At 36.4% G+C, this 18,937-nt stretch overlaps 2 protein-coding genes and 1 pseudogene across 3 annotated transcripts; 2 read left to right on the forward strand and 1 right to left on the reverse strand.

Moving 5' to 3' along the window:
- The first annotated feature begins 7 nt into the window (after positions 1 to 7).
- On the forward strand, positions 8 to 7,975 carry LOC113070026 (calpain-10-like; annotated as a pseudogene).
- A 963-nt stretch (positions 7,976 to 8,938) lies between these two features.
- LOC113070027 (eukaryotic translation initiation factor 4E type 2-like) lies at positions 8,939 to 14,182 on the forward strand. Of its 2 annotated transcripts, none has more exons than XM_026243185.1 (8): positions 8,939 to 9,067; positions 10,179 to 10,290; positions 10,448 to 10,582; positions 10,718 to 10,822; positions 10,904 to 11,056; positions 11,310 to 11,446; positions 13,015 to 13,087; positions 13,218 to 14,182. In XM_026243185.1, exons 1-7 carry the CDS (start codon positions 9,048 to 9,050, stop codon positions 13,061 to 13,063), a joined length of 711 nt encoding a protein of 236 aa, XP_026098970.1. In that variant the 5' UTR covers positions 8,939 to 9,047; the 3' UTR covers positions 13,064 to 13,087; positions 13,218 to 14,182. The 2 variants fall into 2 exon arrangements, with proteins under 2 accessions (XP_026098970.1, XP_026098969.1); XM_026243184.1 differs by lacking the exon at positions 8,939 to 9,067 and adding an exon at positions 9,079 to 9,483.
- A 592-nt stretch (positions 14,183 to 14,774) lies between these two features.
- On the reverse strand, positions 14,775 to 16,938 carry LOC113070030 (phospholipid scramblase 3-like). Its single transcript, XM_026243186.1, has 4 exons — positions 15,975 to 16,938; positions 15,788 to 15,887; positions 15,630 to 15,688; positions 14,775 to 15,546 (listed from the first exon to the last, which is right to left on the reverse strand). The coding sequence occupies exons 1-4, from the start codon at positions 16,077 to 16,079 to the stop codon at positions 15,520 to 15,522; spliced, it is 291 nt and encodes a 96-aa protein (XP_026098971.1). The 5' UTR covers positions 16,080 to 16,938; the 3' UTR covers positions 14,775 to 15,519.
- Positions 16,939 to 18,937: the final 1,999 nt, after the last annotated feature.

Here is an 18,937-nt window from a genome sequence, read left to right on the forward strand (position 1 = left end):
GCGGCGCGCGCGTCCTTCCGGTTTTGGGATGGATTTCCTTGGTGCAGTGTTTTTATTTCTTTTAACGTACTGATTGTGTTTCAGCGACCTCGAGGTAGATGGATTTTACTTTGACTTGATGCTTTACTTCGCCTCGATCTGGCCATGTCATTCAAAACCGCCGGCAGTATATCTAAAGTGCTAGCAAACCCAGCTGAACTGATGGTAGGTCTGGATAAATGGAATATTAATGCTCGCTCTGATGTTAGATGTCTCAACAGGGTTGACACTAAAACGGTTTCTGGGAAGGTGACTTTTCCGTTAAAAGCCGTATTGCTGAAATTTTAAACTGTATGCTTTCTTTAGATATAGGCTACTGAATTGAATATCACATGCATGCTGGAACAAACAAGACAATGAAGATACGATAACGGTCTTACTCTGTGTTACTGTATGATGTTTTTAAAACTGTAAACTATGCTCAGATGATCACTCTGTTACTAAAAGTGTTTTGTCTATCAGAAGTGAAGCGGTTTCCGGTTGCCATGGAGACGGAAAGTGAGCATCATGGGATGTTTGTGGATCCGGACTTTCCTGCTGATGAGTCCTCACTCTTCTGTGACTACACCACGCCCCTCTCCAAATTGTTGGGTGATGTCACATGGCTCCGCCCACAGGTACCATAATATTCAGTCATTCCCACAGGTAATATATTTACTCCAATGAGTACACATGAAGATCTTCTATAAGAACTGAGTGGGTTTAGTGGGTTAGCTAGAGTAGTTTGTAAAAATTCTTATTGTTCATTAAACACTAAAGCAACATTATTGGATGATCTACTACTCCCTGACAACATAACAGTGACAGCATGATGAATTTCATTCATACTATAAGAACATACTTTTTTAATGGTCGTGAAGTTTCAAACCTCACGTAGTACCTACTGATGATGCGATTTCAAACACATGTTGGGCAGAATTTACAGTGCTTTTCCTTCTGTATATAACAGGAGATCTGCAAGCAGCCTCAGCTCTTCCCTGATGACCCTGTGGAGGCCCACCCAAAGCAAGGCATCCTGGGAGACTGCTGGTTGCTTTGTGCCTGCTCCATGTTACTCAAGAACCAGCATCTTCTGAACAAGGTGAACACTGCCAGATTTCTTGTGGACATTTTGGTATTTTAACTGGAAATAAAACGTACATGTTTAATAGGGTGAAACTATCCGCAAATATTGTCAAATACTTTTTGCTTCGAGCAGGAGTTTGTAATGTTGTGATTCACTTTACAGCTACATTTACATTTACATTTATCAATTGGCAGGCACTTTTATCCAAAGCGACTTACAGATGAGGAATACAACAAGCAATGTATCCTAAGATGTCGAAACAAGAGAAGTGCCAGTTATTCATGGCCTGATTCATGGCTTTTAACTCTTTCACAAACACTGTTTTTAAAATCCCAATGGGAAAAATTGAATGGCAAAGATGCTTTCCGAAACCAAGGTCACTGAAAAGCGAGTGATCACTGTTGCACTCTGTTATTATAGATTTAAATATTTTAAATATTCCAGTTACATACCAAGAAGCTTTGATCATATTTCACACATTAGATTTATTCAAAAAAATATGTAACACAGTTGTGGTTTAAAAACTTTAACTGAATGTTGTCAAGTTGTATTTTTATGTGTGTTTGTTTTTTGTTATCAGGTATTTCCACCAGAGCAGCCTTTGTGGGGTGACCGTGTTTACCACGGTGAGTTCCGTGTCCAGTTCTGGCAGAATGGGCGCTGGATAGAGGTACGGGGTGGATGACCAACTGCCCTGCATCAATGACAATCTCTGCTTTTCACGATGCCAGAGCCCCAGGGCATTCTGGGTAGCACTTTTGGAGAAAGCTTATGCCAAGTAAGTGCTATAACTTGTATAACTGTAATGTGTGAACTAAAAGCAAAACATAATAATTGAGAAGTTGTTAATTGTTCTTCATGCTAGGTTACATGGTTCATACGAGCGTTTGTGGGCAGGGCAAGTATGTGAGGCAGTTGTGGACTTGAGCGGAACCATAGCAGTACGATGGAGTCTTAAAGGGGCAGAGTCTCAAAACAACAGCCCAACGAGTCCAGACTCAACACACACCTAACGGGATGAGACTATCTGAACTCTCACTTCAGCTGAAGGAGCGATGTGCCATCAGCTGCTGTGTCCACAGCGCCCCCACAGGTGAGAGAGGAAAGCAACCGCTGACTTTTTTCTTCTTAAAGCTGAATTAAATGAACTTTCCAACAGTGACACAGTTATTACATGAATACATCCACTAAAACTGAGCCCAGTTAAGTATTAATAATATACTACTACAGTAATTATTCATATTAAATATCAATCTGGATATAGATCTGGATGTTTATTTTTATTTTAGTACTTTACATTATTTTGACCATTATTATTACTTTAAAAACATTTCTAATTTAGTTTATTTATCATTTGTATTTTACTTTATTTCAGTTAACATTTGTTTTATTGCAATGATTTTTAATATTTTTAGTTAACAATAGCAGCACTATTTGGGAATGATTTTAGACTGCAGCAACAACAGTTAATAGTTTACAGATTTTACAGTGACCCACATGTACTCCTTAAATGTGCGGTTTTCTGAAATCTTTCACAAAACACCATAGGGAGGATTTAATCATAGTACTTTAATAGTTGTAGTAATGGGTTTGCTGCAGGTATCCCAGAGCTTGGTCAGTTCCATGCCATGAGTGTGATGGAGTGGACAAATGTGACAACCACTACAGGTGAACAAGTGGAGCTGGTCAGGATACGAAACCCCTGGGGCAGGAGGAGCTGGACCGGGGTCTGGAGAGAGAGGTATGGAGAGAAAAAGTGCTGAATTATCACAAACTTTGTCAATGTTTTGGTTTGTTTTGTGAGTTAAGTACCTTATATTTAATATATGTATTATAAATAGATGTTTTTAAAATGATTTGTTAATTTAATTGTGAATTTTTCATATCTGTGTAACTTTTAAATCCTATTTGAGCTTAGGATATGTTGAACTTTTTATCTTTGGCAGTTAGACTGAATGCAACACCAGACCGAATGTGACATATTTTAATTAAAACTATTATATTATTGAAGAACAAAGTGAGAAATACCAATACTGCTCCACTAAAATGTGATTCTTTAAACACTATTTCTGTCAAATTAGTGGTTATAATTATTTTAGACATAATTATTAATATTACATAATATCAATATTATTATTAAATAGTTATTTATATTCATTGTCCCTAGAAAACCTACTACGATTTTCTTTCAGATATATAGGTGGTCATTTATTTTGTGTGGATATCGTTGTTCATTAATTTTACCATGATGAACAAGTGGAGGGAGGGACAGTTGTTCTACTGGCACTAGGGGGCGAAATGTGACAATCATACGCAGATGTTGGTGATGCAGCTTCTGTCTGACGGGTTTTGTCTGTCTCTCTGTACAGTGGATCAGGTTGGGCTTCTCTGGAGCTCTCCAGTTCTCAGGCTCTACTGGGCCGCACGGCAGAGGGGGAATTCTGGATGGACGAGACAGAATTCCAGCAGGAATTTGATGAGGTCACAGTAGGCTATCCCCTCAGTGATACAGGACACCTCCAAAGCATCTACACAGGTATTGTCTATATCAAATTTTACAGTTGCTTAATTAAAAATATATCATTTTTATTTAATAATTAATTTACACTCAAATTCACTTACATTGTTTTTTACATTCCAATGAAAAAATAAAGCAAAAATGTTAAAAGGAAAATATAAATTAGGAATAAGGATTTTTTTTTTTCAACGCCATCACTACCTCGGCCAACTTTGCTAGTTTGGGAATCTTTGGTCTTATGCATTCTTGAGAGCATTTGCATGAATAGTTCCTTGCTGTCTTATAAATTATATATCTGCAAATAGTTTGAATATCTAGTGAATAATTTACACGTTTAATAATAATATTAATCAAAAAAAGATATTTATATTAATTTGTCATTTGCCTTCATGTAGGAAGCTATCTAACCCACAGCCACCAAATTGGAGGTCGCTGGGTCAAAGGCCACTCTGCGGGCGGTTGCCGTAACAATAACACTTTTAGTATCAACCCTAAGTTCTGGTTAAAAGTGTGTGAGAGAGGGGAAGTGTTGCTGTCATTGCTGCAGCACGGACATCCAGAGCCACCAGCAGAGGGCAGCACTCAGCAGCACTCTCACCTCCAGGCCATTGCACTGCATGTGTGGAAGGTTAGAGGAACACTAAATAATCATTTCTGAATGATTGCAAATGTTTCATTATGTAATGTTATGTAAAATATGTCATAGGTGGAGAAGAAACACTTTAACCTGTTGCGGACGCTGAACAAGCCACCGCTTGTGTCGCACACGCATGCATACAATCGGGAAGTGGTAGTGCACACTCACCTGAATCCAGGTTTTTACCTGTTGGTGCCTAGTACCTTCCTGCAGGGAGCAGAGGGCCGGTTCCTTCTAAGAGTTCATTCTTCCTGCTCTACCTCTCTCAGGTGACTGCACTAAGACGAACGTAACTGTATTGAACTTTTTGTACAGTTCAAATGTTTGATTTGGATTTGTAAGTATTTTTTTATGTTTTTGAAAGAATGCTCACCAAGGCTGCATTTATGTTGTAAAAAAAAAAAAAAAAAAAAAAACAGCATAAACTTTAATATTCTAAAATATATTGTTCTTTAAAATAAGTGTTTTCCATTTGAACATATTTAAAAATGTATTTTTTTTCCCGTGGTGTCAATGCTGAATTTTTGGCATCATCACTCCAGTCTTCAGTGTCAAATGATCCTACAGAAATGTTTCTAATATGCTGATTTGCAGCCTAAAGAACATTTTATTATTATTATGAATGTAACAAAACAGTTGTGATGCTTAACAGTTTTGTGGAAACTGTTATGATCAATTTAATGCATCCTTGTTGAATAAAGTATAAAAAAGTATAAAATATTCTTACCAAACTCCAAGGTTTGAACTGCTGTGTATATATGTTATAATGACACTAATTATTATTGATTTATATACACACTGCATCTAAATATGGAATATGATACCATAAAGCCATATCATTGGTCGAAAACATCTGTGTTTTTCTCCAGTGTGATGAAATCCCCTCCTCCTCTTCAGCACTGTTCAGAGGGCGAGTGGGAAAGCGTCAGCTCTCATGGCTGTTGGTCCGTTGGTTCTACTGCAGGAGGAAGTCGCAACTTCACCACACATGGACTCAACCCCCGTATACCCTTTACTGTGACCTATGACCCTGGAGGTAGCAACGTAAAGGTCACATTATGCCAAAACAGACCTGAAAATTCCCTCCATGCCATCGGCTTTCATATTTATAAGGTCAGAATTGATACTAAACTGCTTTTGTGCCAAAAGTGTCCAGTTCTAGACATAACTGTTCTAGTAACAGTGTTCGTTATAGTTGGTGTAGGTGGCTAACATTCAGTAGTGAATCTCTTTTTGTATATCTTCATGATATTTAAACGTGCGTGTGTGTGTTTCCAGGTACCGGATGGTGACTCTCTTTTAAGCCCTGGTGCCATGTCTCCAGTGGTTAGTTGTGTACCTCATGCCCACTCTCAGGAGGTCAGTGTGCTTTGCCATCTACAGCCGGGCAAGTACGTCATAATTCCTCCACCTACCAGCCGGAACTCAGTGCTCACTTCACGCTCACTTTTACATGCAGGATAAATCGGTAAGCATTCCACACACACACACTCAGACACTAATAATAAATTCATAGACATTAATAAAATCTTACATATGTACACATAAGTGGTCAATATTTGACATTTATCAAATATACTGGCATCGGCCCATCAGTTTTTCTGTTTGGCCGATGTGTTCGAGGCAGGACTTTTATTTTGACGATGCACACAGCGCTGACATTCTCCCTCTTCATTGTTTGCTGTGGCCCTTTAACAGTTGTGTCTGATACGAAGTCTGTGTAATAATCAGATAGAACTTTTAAACAAAGGAATTAAAATGTATACAATAAAGTATTATAAAAATTGCTTTCACATTATTAGTAATAGAATAATATTTTATAAACATTTAATTGTTTAAATATTGTTTCAATTGTTTAAAAAATATGATTCCCGGTGCACACAAACTTCCCAGATTACCGAGTGCCCTTTTTATTTGTATATATTTTTTAAATATTTATTTATTTGTGAAATATATTCTAATAGGATTATAGAATCAAGAAGTTGTCTTCTAAAATATGTTTATTTGACACATTTTTTAAATTCATTTTCAAATTAATTTTCTTAAATATTAATTAAAATAAATAAAAATTATATATATATATATATATATATATATATATATATATATATATATATATATATATATATATATATACTGTATATATACTGTATATATATATATATATATATATATATATATATATATATATATATATATATATACTGTATATCGGTCGACCACTATTTGACATTCTTCCAAAAAAAAATTGCATACTGTAAATAGACTTTATTTAGAATTTAACTGGTCAATGCACTGTGAAAAAACAAACCCTAGATAAAATGAAATCAAGTTAAATGTAGTTTCTTGTTAAGAAAATGCTGCTAGTTGACATTGGCCTTACATCTTTGGGTCTAATATAAAGAAGTACTAATGTTGTCGACCTCTTTAGGAAAGCAGTGCAGAGTCAAGAGCGTCTGGGCCATGCTGTTCAGGAGGTAATGATCTTTCACCTCATTTTAAGAAATGGTTCACCTTAAATCACATCCTGTCATGATTCACTCAACCTCATGTTTTTTCAAACCTGTATGGCTTTCTTTCTTCTGTGGAACATTGGCAGTTCTGTTTTTGTTTTACTTGCACTGCTCTTCACTGTAATATGTAAGATTTGTCTTTCTCTTTCCTCTCACAGGTCTCCTGTATCTCTGTGATGAGACGATAGGAAGTGGATCACATGCCCACGTTGAGATGAAAGTCTTGCCCTCCATCCCATCCCCCCTAATGGGAGCCATCAGTTCAATTCACTTACCACAAACAGCTACCAAAACCCACCAGTGGTGGATAAATCATGGTATAAACCAAGGGTGTCCAAAACCGGTCCTGGAGGTCCACTGTCCTGCAGAGTTTAGCTCCAAACCAAATTAAACACATCTGAACTAGCTCAAGGTCTTACTAGGCATGCTAGAAACTTCCAGGCAGATGTGTTGAAGCAAGTTGAAGCTGAACTCTGCAGGGACTGAGTTTGGACTCCGCTGGTATTTGTCACAATGTCTGCCTACAACTGCCCTGTAAGAAACATGTCAGATCAAGTGTTACATACTGTACTATATGTTTACTGATGCCAGACTTATTTATTATGAATGATTTATTATTAATGTTTTTGTCCCAGTTGCAAAAATAGTCGAAAATAATCCACTAAGAAGCATCTTTCATTTTTAAGTATTTAATTTACTAGAATATCAAAAACAGGCATTACCACTTTTATATTCACACAGATTTATACTACATCATGATAAAACATCATGACTTAAATTTTTCACCAGAGAGAGAGAACATTTCAATATGGAGAGAAAGAGAAAACAAGGGTGCAGAAGGATAAAGATGGGGGTTTTACTGGCCAAAAGAAGGGTAGACAGTGATTGAATAAGTGGGAGGGTCAGCGGCTCTACTGAAGCTCCAGCTCTCTCTGAAGTGTGCCGCAGAGTTGGAGCCCCTCACGCAGTCTCTGCCCCGTCGGCTTCTCTGTGAGTGCTAATAGCCTGTGTATGAGGGTCCACAGGCCTGTTAGTGCCGCACTAGTGACGAACTTGTAGCGTCACTGTCCACCCTGATCCAGAGCCTGGTGCCGCCACACAATGACTCGTTATGTGAAGCAATTACACTGCTGTGACCCTTTTCTCCCCATGTGCATGTCTGTTATATGTACAACAATATTCATTCAATTATTTTAAAACTTTAATCTTACTTTGTTTGAATACAAAACATCCTTAAAACGTGTAGAATTATTTTACACTCATAAATAAGATGTCTTTAAAAAAAATGCATATTTATTTTTATTTAAAAATCTGTTCCACAATGACTAAGCTTACCAAACTTTACTTGACCCCATTAAATTGTTAATATTTTAATAAAATATGACATCAGTGCTGTAATTTCTTTTATTAAATCATTACCTTTTATTTTCAGAAGCCAAAAATAATTAAATATAAATAATTATGTTTGTATCTATGTGTGTGTGTGTGTTTGTGTATTTATACAGTATGTGTATGTTTAAATACATTTACATAGTTTTAGTGGAATTTAGTCAAATGAAAGTTTAAATATGATATAGAAAAATAAAGAAGTGTGAAGTCTGCACACTGAAAATTACTGCTCCAGAAGAATTTATTCAAGCAATGTTTCAACCCTCAGGTCTTCATCAGGCACAATATCAATGTAAAGTGAAGTCAGCTTTAAATAGACACAGGTGATCACCTTAATTAGGCACACCCAAGAAATCATGTGACAAATACTACTCGTGCAACAAATACAAGCTACATTTTTTTTAATCACTATAAAAATTACTTAATATCAAAATCCTCATTCAACCCTAAAGGTGACAAAGTATTTAAGGTATAAATCCAAAAACATTCCTTCAGTAATAATTATTATAAAATATGATAACCTTAAGAAATTTGACATTACTATATAGGCTACCCAATTAAATTCTCAATAATTTAATTTAATGCGTTATTTAGGAATTCAGTTGTAATTGACTTCCATTTCTAGGAACTGTATATAATCTATGCATGTGTTTATACGTTAGCTATTCAACACAAAATGTTTATTAGACTAGGATAAGGTTACAGTCTCTCCCATTTTTGTATACTGCAAAAAATACAAATATTCACCAAGTGTACAGCGTGCGCGTCACCCACCACTGGCGATGCGCGCGGCCGCCGCCACCACTAGCGCGCGCCGCCGTTGCTGCGGAATTGACGGGGCTGCCGTCGGCGCGAGAGCGGATACAGACACTCACCTAGAAAATAATGAACAACAAATTTGACGCGTGAGTAATCAAAACGACGCTGCACGTTAGCAGGGATTAGTCGTGCGTAAATGCAAATGTATGCGTTTCAAGCGTCTCTTTAACTTAGAGACCGTGAGAGAGAGGAAAGAGCGAGGGGGAAAAGAGGTGTGTCTAGAAGCTTTGGCATGGGCTGGGAGGTCACCATGTTTTAGTTGCATGATTGGACTCCTCTAAGATTTTGTGAAGGATTGTGTTTTAATGCATGCGGTGAATGCAGCATGCAAATACCCACTTCTAGTCGCAGATCTGCATGCTCAGGGCCTCCAGGCCGAAGACGGATCACCGGGTTACGCGTGTGTGTGAGCAGCGGGGGCAGGTGCTCTGCGACCCCGGCTCAAACTCTTCTCTGCAGCCAGCTGGAATGGCATGAGGCGGTGTAGGCTGGCTGTAAACACGTGAGGGGTTGTGCATAAGCGAAACACGCTATACTGTACATGGCACGTGAAAACGAAACTACCATAAAATCATCTGTTACATAAGCAGCGTAATTTATAATGTTTGCAAACTTCTCATGCGCAGCCACTGACCATTATAATCGCAGGGTCAAATAAGGTAGTGCAGTCCGTCTCTGCAAACTCTGACAGAGCCTTTCCTTTGGCTAATAAAGTCGAGTTTATAATTCTCAGAACCGTGGCTACAGTATAATTTTGGTATCAGAAAATTAATAACATGGTACTGAAAAAAAAAGTGTACATTCTAAAGCCAGTTGCATGACTTAATTTAATATGTTTAATATATGTTGGCATATCTGAATTTTTAGCAACCATTACTCAGTTTTCAGTTTTTAACAATAAAAATGAAAATTCAGCTTTGCCATCACAGGAATTAATTAGATTTTAAAATCTATTCAAATAGAAAACTTTGTAAAATTGTATAAATGTATACAGTTTTTTACTGTATTTTTGGTCAAGTACATGCAGTCTTAGTGAGCAGAAGATACTTATTTCTTATATGAATGATCACACAATCACAAAAATGGTTTTATAGTTGCTTTATTTTTTTGTTGGAGCCACTGCAATTATTATTGAAGCCACAGTTACTAAAAAATAACATATTGTGAGTGGAATGAACCATTTTCTCTCTCTTTAAGCCTGAAAGATGATGACAGTGGAGATCATGACCAGGACAACTGCTCACCGAAAGATGGGGAGAAGGAAAAAAATGACGAAGAGGAGAAGGACTCAAACACTACCAAGAGAAAGGTACAGATAGATAGATAGATAGATAGATAGGTCAATGCTGTGGCTATACTGTATAATTCATGGCAGTAAAGCTCACTTGAATTGATAGACAGAAATAAATCATATGTAAATTATAATAGATTGTTCCTTATAAATATGAGCTGCTTTACTTGTGCAGGCGGTGGTCCCAGGGGCTGGTGAGCACCCTCTTCAGTACAACTACACGTTCTGGTATTCTCGTCGCACACCAGGACGGCCAGCTAGCACACAGAGCTACGAACAGAACATTAAACAGATCGGCAGCTTTGCTTCGGTAACCTACTGACACACAAACTCACATCGACATATTTATTCAGACTCACTTAATGAAGATTCAAACACAGGGCACAGTGGGGGGTGAAGTTTTAGTCACATGATTGACAGCTCAACAGCTGCCCTGTGTTTGTAGGTGGAGCAGTTCTGGCGTTTTTATAGTCACATGATCCGACCGGATGATCTGACTGGTCACAGCGATTTCCACCTGTTTAAGGAGGGAATCAAACCCATGTGGGAGGTGAGTTGTGTCAGATCACATGTACTGTATGAATGCTTCTTTATGCTTGACAGAGAATAGAATTGGGGTTGTTTTATGTAGGATGATGCTAATAAGAGTGGAGGTAAATGGATCATTCGGCTTCGTAAAGGCCTGGCGTCACGCTGCTGGGAAAATCTGATCTTGGCCATGCTAGGCGAGCAGTTCATGGTGGGTGAGGAGATCTGTGGGGCCGTTGTGTCCGTTCGCTTCCAGGTACTGTGATATTCATGCAATAAAGCATGTATTTAAATAAATTTGTATCTTGTATAGAATGCAAATAGAACCATATTTGCTGAATATTATTTGTATAAATTAGCATACAGTGTAGTTTGCAGTTAGCAGTACGGCAGTTGTTAATTTAGAACATAAACGGCATTACACTCATTCTGTGTTCATGAGTGGAGCTGTTACAATGTAAATAATAGTTTTTCTGTATAGTCATAAATATTTGTGCTTTTGTTTGAAGGAGGATATCATTTCTATCTGGAATAAGACCGCAAGTGATCAGGCCACCACTGCTCGCATTAGAGACACCTTACGCAGAGTTCTCAACCTGCCGCCCAATACCATTATGGAGTATAAAACACACACCGATAGCATCAAGTGAGTTATACAACAATAGACTCATATATTTATGTGTATAGTCAAACCAAAATTTATTCAGACATCTTCAACATTTCACACTAAAGAGTTAAACTGTGTCAGAACAAATTCATCTTGATAAACAGATCAGATACATTTTTTTCAGTTTTATCGGTAGTCCACTGTATGAAGAATTTTTGGGGTATAATATATCACAGTTTACTTTATTTTGCTATCCTCGCTTACAGACCGTATTTTTCGGACTATAAGTCGCACCTGAGTATAAGTCGCATCAGTCCAAAAATACGTCATGATGAGGAAAAAAACATATATAAGTCGCACTGGAGTGTAAGTCACATTTATTTAGAACCAAGAACCAAGAGAAAACATTACCGTCTGCAGCCGCGAGAGGGCGCTCTATGTTTTCAGTGTAGACGTCAGGAGCACAGAGCAGCATAGAGCGCCCTCTCGCGGCTGGAGATGGTAATGTTTTCTCTTGGTTCATGTCTCTTAGTTTATCTTGGTTCATGTCAAATTAATTTTGATAAATAAGTCACACCTGACTATAAGTCGCAGGACCAGCCAAACTATGAAAAAAAGTGTGACTTATAGTCTGGAAAATACGGTAAATGAACTAAAGTGTCCTGCACCCAGAGTGTTGATATATTTGACAGTATTAATATATATAAAATAGGGCTGTCAAAAATAGCGAGTTAACGACGTTAATTAGTTTTTTGTTGTTAATTACGTCAAATTTTTTAACGAATTTCACGCATGCGCAGTGTGACATATCATTCAGGTCAGGAAAATCTCGTCGATCTCTGAATTCTCAAGATAGTAAAAAACAGCGGCGAGCGGCGCGACGAAAACACCGACGAAGCTTAAGGTTTTACCTCGGTTACTCTCAAATACATTCATGCCAAGCTCGATAAACAGTGACGACTTTGGTTGTTGATACACTGGAGCTTCTTCCTGTTATAGCGTCCTGTGTTTCACACTGCGCATGCGCAGAACGCCTACATGCAATGCAGCGAAAATTACAGCTGTTTGGAAAAGCATATGCATTTTTACTTGGTTTTACTGGCGCTTGAAGCCTTCAGAACGTAAAAATATCGATCCTAAAGTACTGTGGCAGAGCAAATGGAACACCTCCCAAAAACAAGAGTGCCCAGAGTGCAGAGGGCGCATGTTTGTGTTTCTGAGTTCATTCTTTCGAGTTTCTCTATGCATAATTTCATATATGTGGCTATATTTAACCACTGGTTCACCTAAAACTCTTACACTACCTGTAGTTAAATGGCATGGTTTGATATAGTGCTCAGGTAAAATTGATCTAAGTAAATGTTAAACTTTTGAAATTCAGAAAAAAGAACCACATATTGATGAATCAATGCATGAAAATTATGTATCTGTGTCCTGTTATTTATCTTTTGGTATACATTTCAGAAAAAGAAATGGTTACGATTCAGGTGAAATTGCAAATAGTGATTAATCCTGATTAATCCACTGAAAATTCTGATTAATTTGATTAAAAATTTTAATCATTTGACAGCCCTAATATAAAATGTTGTGTGTGTGTGATCTTTCAGAGCTTGGGAGGATTTCCATGGTCTAGTGAACGCAAGTGGAGGCCGCTAGTTTTTCATCTGAAGAGTGTGACAGGTATAAACTCTTGACTGACACGTAATCACTCACACTGGAGCTGCTCCGTTCTCTTTATGAGATACATGTAAGATTCATTCCCAACATGTTCATAACTGGGTAAAAGTACTACCTCTTTCTCCCCATCTAGATTGCCAAGTTAATTTTACCACCGAAGAGGCCGTTTCCGAGGAATTTACCAGTTTTAAAAAGAAAAACGATCGGGACGCCATGAAAAGTGTCAGCATGACAAATGTTTACTATTGAAGATCATCTGTTTTTACAATCATCCAAACCCCACATCACCTGAAAACTCACAGAAGAAGAAGGAGAAGGAGGAACCAATTCATCAACATATGAACGAATGTTTTCCAGTCAGTCATTATTTGGTGGAGCTCTCAGAGGGACACAGCGGGACCACATAGTTCAGCCACTGTGACGTGAACTAATGGCTGGGAACTGCCACAACAACATGCCCTTGTGTAGTACAGTCACATTAACTGAATTATCATCTGAATAACACCGGCTCATAAAGATGGTCTGAGAGGAAGACAGCTTTCATTTAGGTCCCAATATTTACCAATGAGGTTGCAGGATGATGAGGATATTTTACTATAGTGCAGTATTTTAGCTACAGTGTTGAGTTGTTTTAAAATAGAACTGTTGTACAAAAAAAAAAAAAAAAATTATATTTCTAAATGTATTTGGAGAGCTCTATAATGGCTAACTTTTTATTTCTCCTGAGCTTAAAGAGTGTTAACCCAAAAGACAGTGCCCTATCAGGGATGGGTACCACGCTGCCTGATTCACTGTGCCTCCGGCAAATCACTGATTTTCAAGATCGCTCAACATCCTGGCACTCCGCTGGAGGAGACCACACTGGAGATGCGACTCTTGGGTCTCCAAGCCCTGTTTTAGAAATTACTCGGATGTTATCCAGACATGCTAACTAATAAACACTGATCTGTTCATGGAGGCTGCGTATCAAAACCTCCCTTGAATTTCAGTGCTGGACAGTTGTTTTTGAGGTACATAAAAATAAGTGGAAAGGAAAGGTTTTTAATTATGATTGATCATAGCAATAAATGTTGATTATGCATCTGCTGCTAATTTTCAGCTGTGGTGTGGCTCTGATTTGTTGGAAGTATTTCCATCTAGTATGATTTGAAGAGCATGAGTTGGACTTCACATCTACGTATGATTCTGACCTGAAATTTTTGGTTCTGAATGGGAATGAAGTCCTCATTAACTATAAAAACACCTTACACAGAGTTCTCAACCTGCCTCCTAATACCATTATGAAGTATAAAACACTGATATATACAAATAGCAATACACGAGTTGTACATTACACTCATATATTTATGTGTATACAGTCAAACCAAAATGTATTCAGACACCTTAACATTTCACACTCGAGAGTTAAACTGTCAGAACAAATTTTTTCAGTTTTACTGGTAGTCCACTGTATGAATAATTTAGTGGTAAAATATTTCAGTTTACTTAACTGTGGAAAATATTCATTTAGTAAATTTCCTTTAAGAAACAGGGCCTTAATCAAACTATGAAAAGCTGAATAGGCCATAAAAAATCTATCATTTTGTTTATTTTTTTTATTCTTTATTCATAATTTAACCTGTTTCTGGCCGTGAAAATAGTTGTGATACTGTGGCTGGCATATAAACAATTATAAACTAACCCACAAACAACATTTCAAGAATCTTTATTATATGCGAAAATAATACAGGTTTGTGACATATTGTAATATTATATATTTTTCATTACAAAAGCGTGCATTGAACATTTAACCCTGTAACCCTTACATTTATGGCTCATATGAAAGCTCATATTTAGGAACTTAGATTTGAAAGGAAAAAACACCTACATTTTATTCAAAGGCCAAAAAGTAAGATGAAACTCTAGAAGACTACTTAAAGACTACTGCATTTACATATAAGCTTTCACCCTTTATCTCACAGTATATTAATAATTCTTAGTTTTATGATCAAAGCTCCATAGTTTTTTACAAACAAATGATGCAATTGAGGACAAGTACTCTTTCCTAGATAGATAGATAGATAGGCCTTTCACTTGCTAAAAAAAGTCTGACCTATACTGTAGATTAAATGAGAGAAGGCATGTAGTAGTTTGTGTATCACAGGCTTTGACTGTGTTAATTGTTTAGTGGCTTAATTTGTGTATCAAATATGAAAAAGCTGTATAGGTTTAATATGTACTTCAATTTAGTGTGCAAATGTTCAGGTGTAGAGTGGCTTTGTATGAAGAGTCATGATCTTCACAACAGCTCAAATTTAGTTATCTCAGAAGAGCATCACCAATGCCGGTTCCTTGTAGTTGTCATAGAAACATGATGCAGTGTTCCATCTTGTCACCAGAGTTCTATATTGTTGGGTTCACACTTCACTTCTGAGCTGATGTCTTTCATGTCCTTCTTAGCTCATCTCAAAAAACATATGATTCTGCAAAAAAGAAAGAGATAAACGATAAATCTGTTACATATTAATACAATAGTGTGTGTGTGTGTGTGTGGTTGGCAACTCACCAGCAGGAAGGCAGCAGCTATTAACAGCACTTTGGTGTTCAAATTCATTCCTTGAGGTACTGAGAGAGAAAGAGATGTTGAAAATAGTCACACTAGAGTATATCACTCTAGCATCTACTATATATATATATATATAATATATGTATACAATTTTTTACCATCCAGTCCAAAATATTCATGGTCCATGTTACATTCCTCATTATATCCAGGCCACCTTTTCCATATGCACCCGATATTCTCACCAATACTGGAAACCACCTGATGCCCCCAATGCATGAGAATAATTAGAAGAGAGTACAATTAGAGCTGCATGTAAAAGGTGGATGATATGAATGGGTTTTTGACCTTCAGCTCCTGCTCAGAGAGGCAGCGTGTATTGCAACAGGAGCCCTGGATCCTCACGGCTGAGATGCCCTCGGAGTCACAGACCTCGAAATACGGCGTGAACATGCTCCACCTGATAAAACACCTCAAGGCTTATAACAGTCTTAAAGCAGTGGATTTGGTTTTAGAAGACCGGATAAGAAGAGTTTTTTTTCTGAATCTAGTGATTGTTCATTTGTGTGCGACTGATATTATTTTAGCTCGATATGACCTGATGCTGAAAGGCTCGGTGTGTGACAACAAACAAACACGGCATGGTCTTTGTTCATGGCTGTCCTGAGAAGGAGGTCATGTTGATGGTTTCATCTCAGAACGTTCACCACATCTCTCCCTATTCAGTCTGAGAGAGGTTACTGGAGGGTTTTTGTTGGGTGCAGTTAGTAGAAACACAATGATGACCTTATCTGACAGAATAGTTGGCATCATGATGAAACATGATGTGGATGGCTCTGTCTGCATAATAGGTTTACAGTATAGGAGATTACATCACCATTATACAAGAGTTAGATTTAATTTGATTGGACCAGAGCAATGATACAGTAGTTAACTAAAACTAAATCCAATAATGAAAACCAATCAAATTAAAACCATATAGTATCTCAGTGATACTAAAATAACACTGGATCTGAAACGCAGGCTGATATTTTATTATAACACTAAGATGTTTGCATCTAAATCTCACCGCTAATTGTTTTAAATGTCAATCACATGGCTTTTTCTTGTCTTTAAGTGTCTTATTCTTGCAGTGTGGATTAATATTGTATGTAATGTAATACTGCATGAGAGTGAGATCTGGTTTGCCGTTGATCTCTACCTTTGGTGAACTGTCCCAATAAGCTCTCTCTGTGGTGTGTAGGCCCTCATTTCCATCAGGCAGCAGCCGAGCCAGCACATCTCTGCTCTCAGGGGCCTCTCAAAGAGGAAAACACACTCTGCATCCTTATCAAAGCCTTGTAGTGAACAGGCTCGAGCTGGACCGCAGCATTGCATACACATGCATGCGCTCTCTAACAAAGACGCAACACAAAAAGAGGTTTTGTGACATATCAGTTGTGCTCAAAGTTTATATGTGGCTGCATGTTTTGGTGGCTTTGACAATGCAGTATAATCATCTTAAAGAGTGGCACACAATATCATCATTTAGCACATACAGTAGACTCTATTTCATATTTACCTTCCACAGCCACAAAGAGCTGGTCCCCGGTTTCAGTGGAGATGCTGTATGTTCTCCGGGCTACACACTGTGGACCTGAGACATCACACAAATATAAACCTTTATTAAACCATACCATATTATGTTAATTTATATACTGTGAGTATCTCAAACCAAGCCCAAGCTGTTCTACCTTTTATAAATAAGCATTTAAAATTGTAATTATTATAATTTACTTATTTATTTATTTACTTTAAACCATTATTTATTATTTATTTTATTAGTAGTATTTAATCCATTCTTATATGATGATTGGTGCTGAGGAAATATTTCTTATTTTTAGCAGTGTTAAAAATGATTGTGCTGCTTTATGCTTTTTGTGGTAATATTTATCTATTGTTATTTGTTGATGGGTAGAATGTTCAAAAGAAAAGTATAGAAATCTTTTGTAAAATTATAAATGTATTTACTGTCACTTTTAATAAATTGCATCCTTGCTGAATAAAAGTATTAATTACTTTTATTTTTAAAAGGACTGACCATGCACTTTTGAACCGTATAGTACATTTTAAATTATCTTAATTATATTTTTTCAAAGCCATTCAGTGTCTGTCTTTTAAATATATATATATATATATATATATATATATATATATATATATATATATATATATATATATATATATATATATATATATATATATATATATATATATATATATATATATATATATATATATATATATATATATATATATATATATATATATATATTTAGTTTGAAGAGATAATAATAATAGGAACTTCATAATTTTTGTTGTCACCTTTAAAGTTGTTCTATTCTATACAAGTATTTTTCCTAAGAAAAATTGTCTATTAAACTGATTTGTAATATGGCAATTTATGTTTTTTATAAAATTTTAGAGATTTTTTTTTTATGTATGTATATATATATTTATTTTATAAATGTTTTATTCACCTTGCAGTTCTGGTCTGGCAGTAATATGAAGTCTTGTGACTGTTCTCAGAACAGACAGTTTTCCCAGTCTTTTACTGTCATTGTCTGTCTCTTTCCATCCAGGTCCTATGTTCTGTCCTCTTGTCCTGCCAGTATCTTGGAGCACAGGAGTGAGGTCCTGGGTGTCTGTAGTAGGTCTAATCTGCCTGTGGAAAGCTCTGAAGAGCATGTCAATATGTTTCTCCCTTTCCAGACCAAAAGGAAGAGGCTGAGTGGTCACAGATGGGGAGGCCTGGTTGGAAGAGAGAGAAAACACAGGAGGTAAAATCATGGCATGTGAAAGCCAAAGTAAATATTTGTCAAATGTCACTGAAAATCAGTGTGAACGGTCATCTGCAACCCATTTCATTTTGTCATAAAAACAGGATATTAGAATGTCTAAATGTGAGTTTACTAAAACAATGCTTAAATAACCACTTTGTATAAAGAGAAAAAAATATATAAATGTAATATAATGATTAAAAAAGATTAAAATAAAATTTGTACATACTATAAAACCAGAATAAATGAGTATAAAAAGTAATACAAGTATTTTTATTAAATTTTTAAAATAATTTATCTTTGCAAAAAGTGTTTTATAACTGTAATATAACTTATAATCTGTTTATATAATACCCATAAAATAATATAAAAACAATGCCTAAAATTAATAATGAAAACATTACTAAAAATTATTTAATTGTATTTAAGAAACAATTTACTTATTATTTTTATACATTATTTACTATTATTCATATTATTTAATAACACAAT

The sequence above is a fragment of the Carassius auratus genome, unplaced genomic scaffold (assembly GCF_003368295.1).
Source record: "Carassius auratus strain Wakin unplaced genomic scaffold, ASM336829v1 scaf_tig00002785, whole genome shotgun sequence".
Taxonomy (NCBI): domain Eukaryota; kingdom Metazoa; phylum Chordata; class Actinopteri; order Cypriniformes; family Cyprinidae; genus Carassius; species Carassius auratus.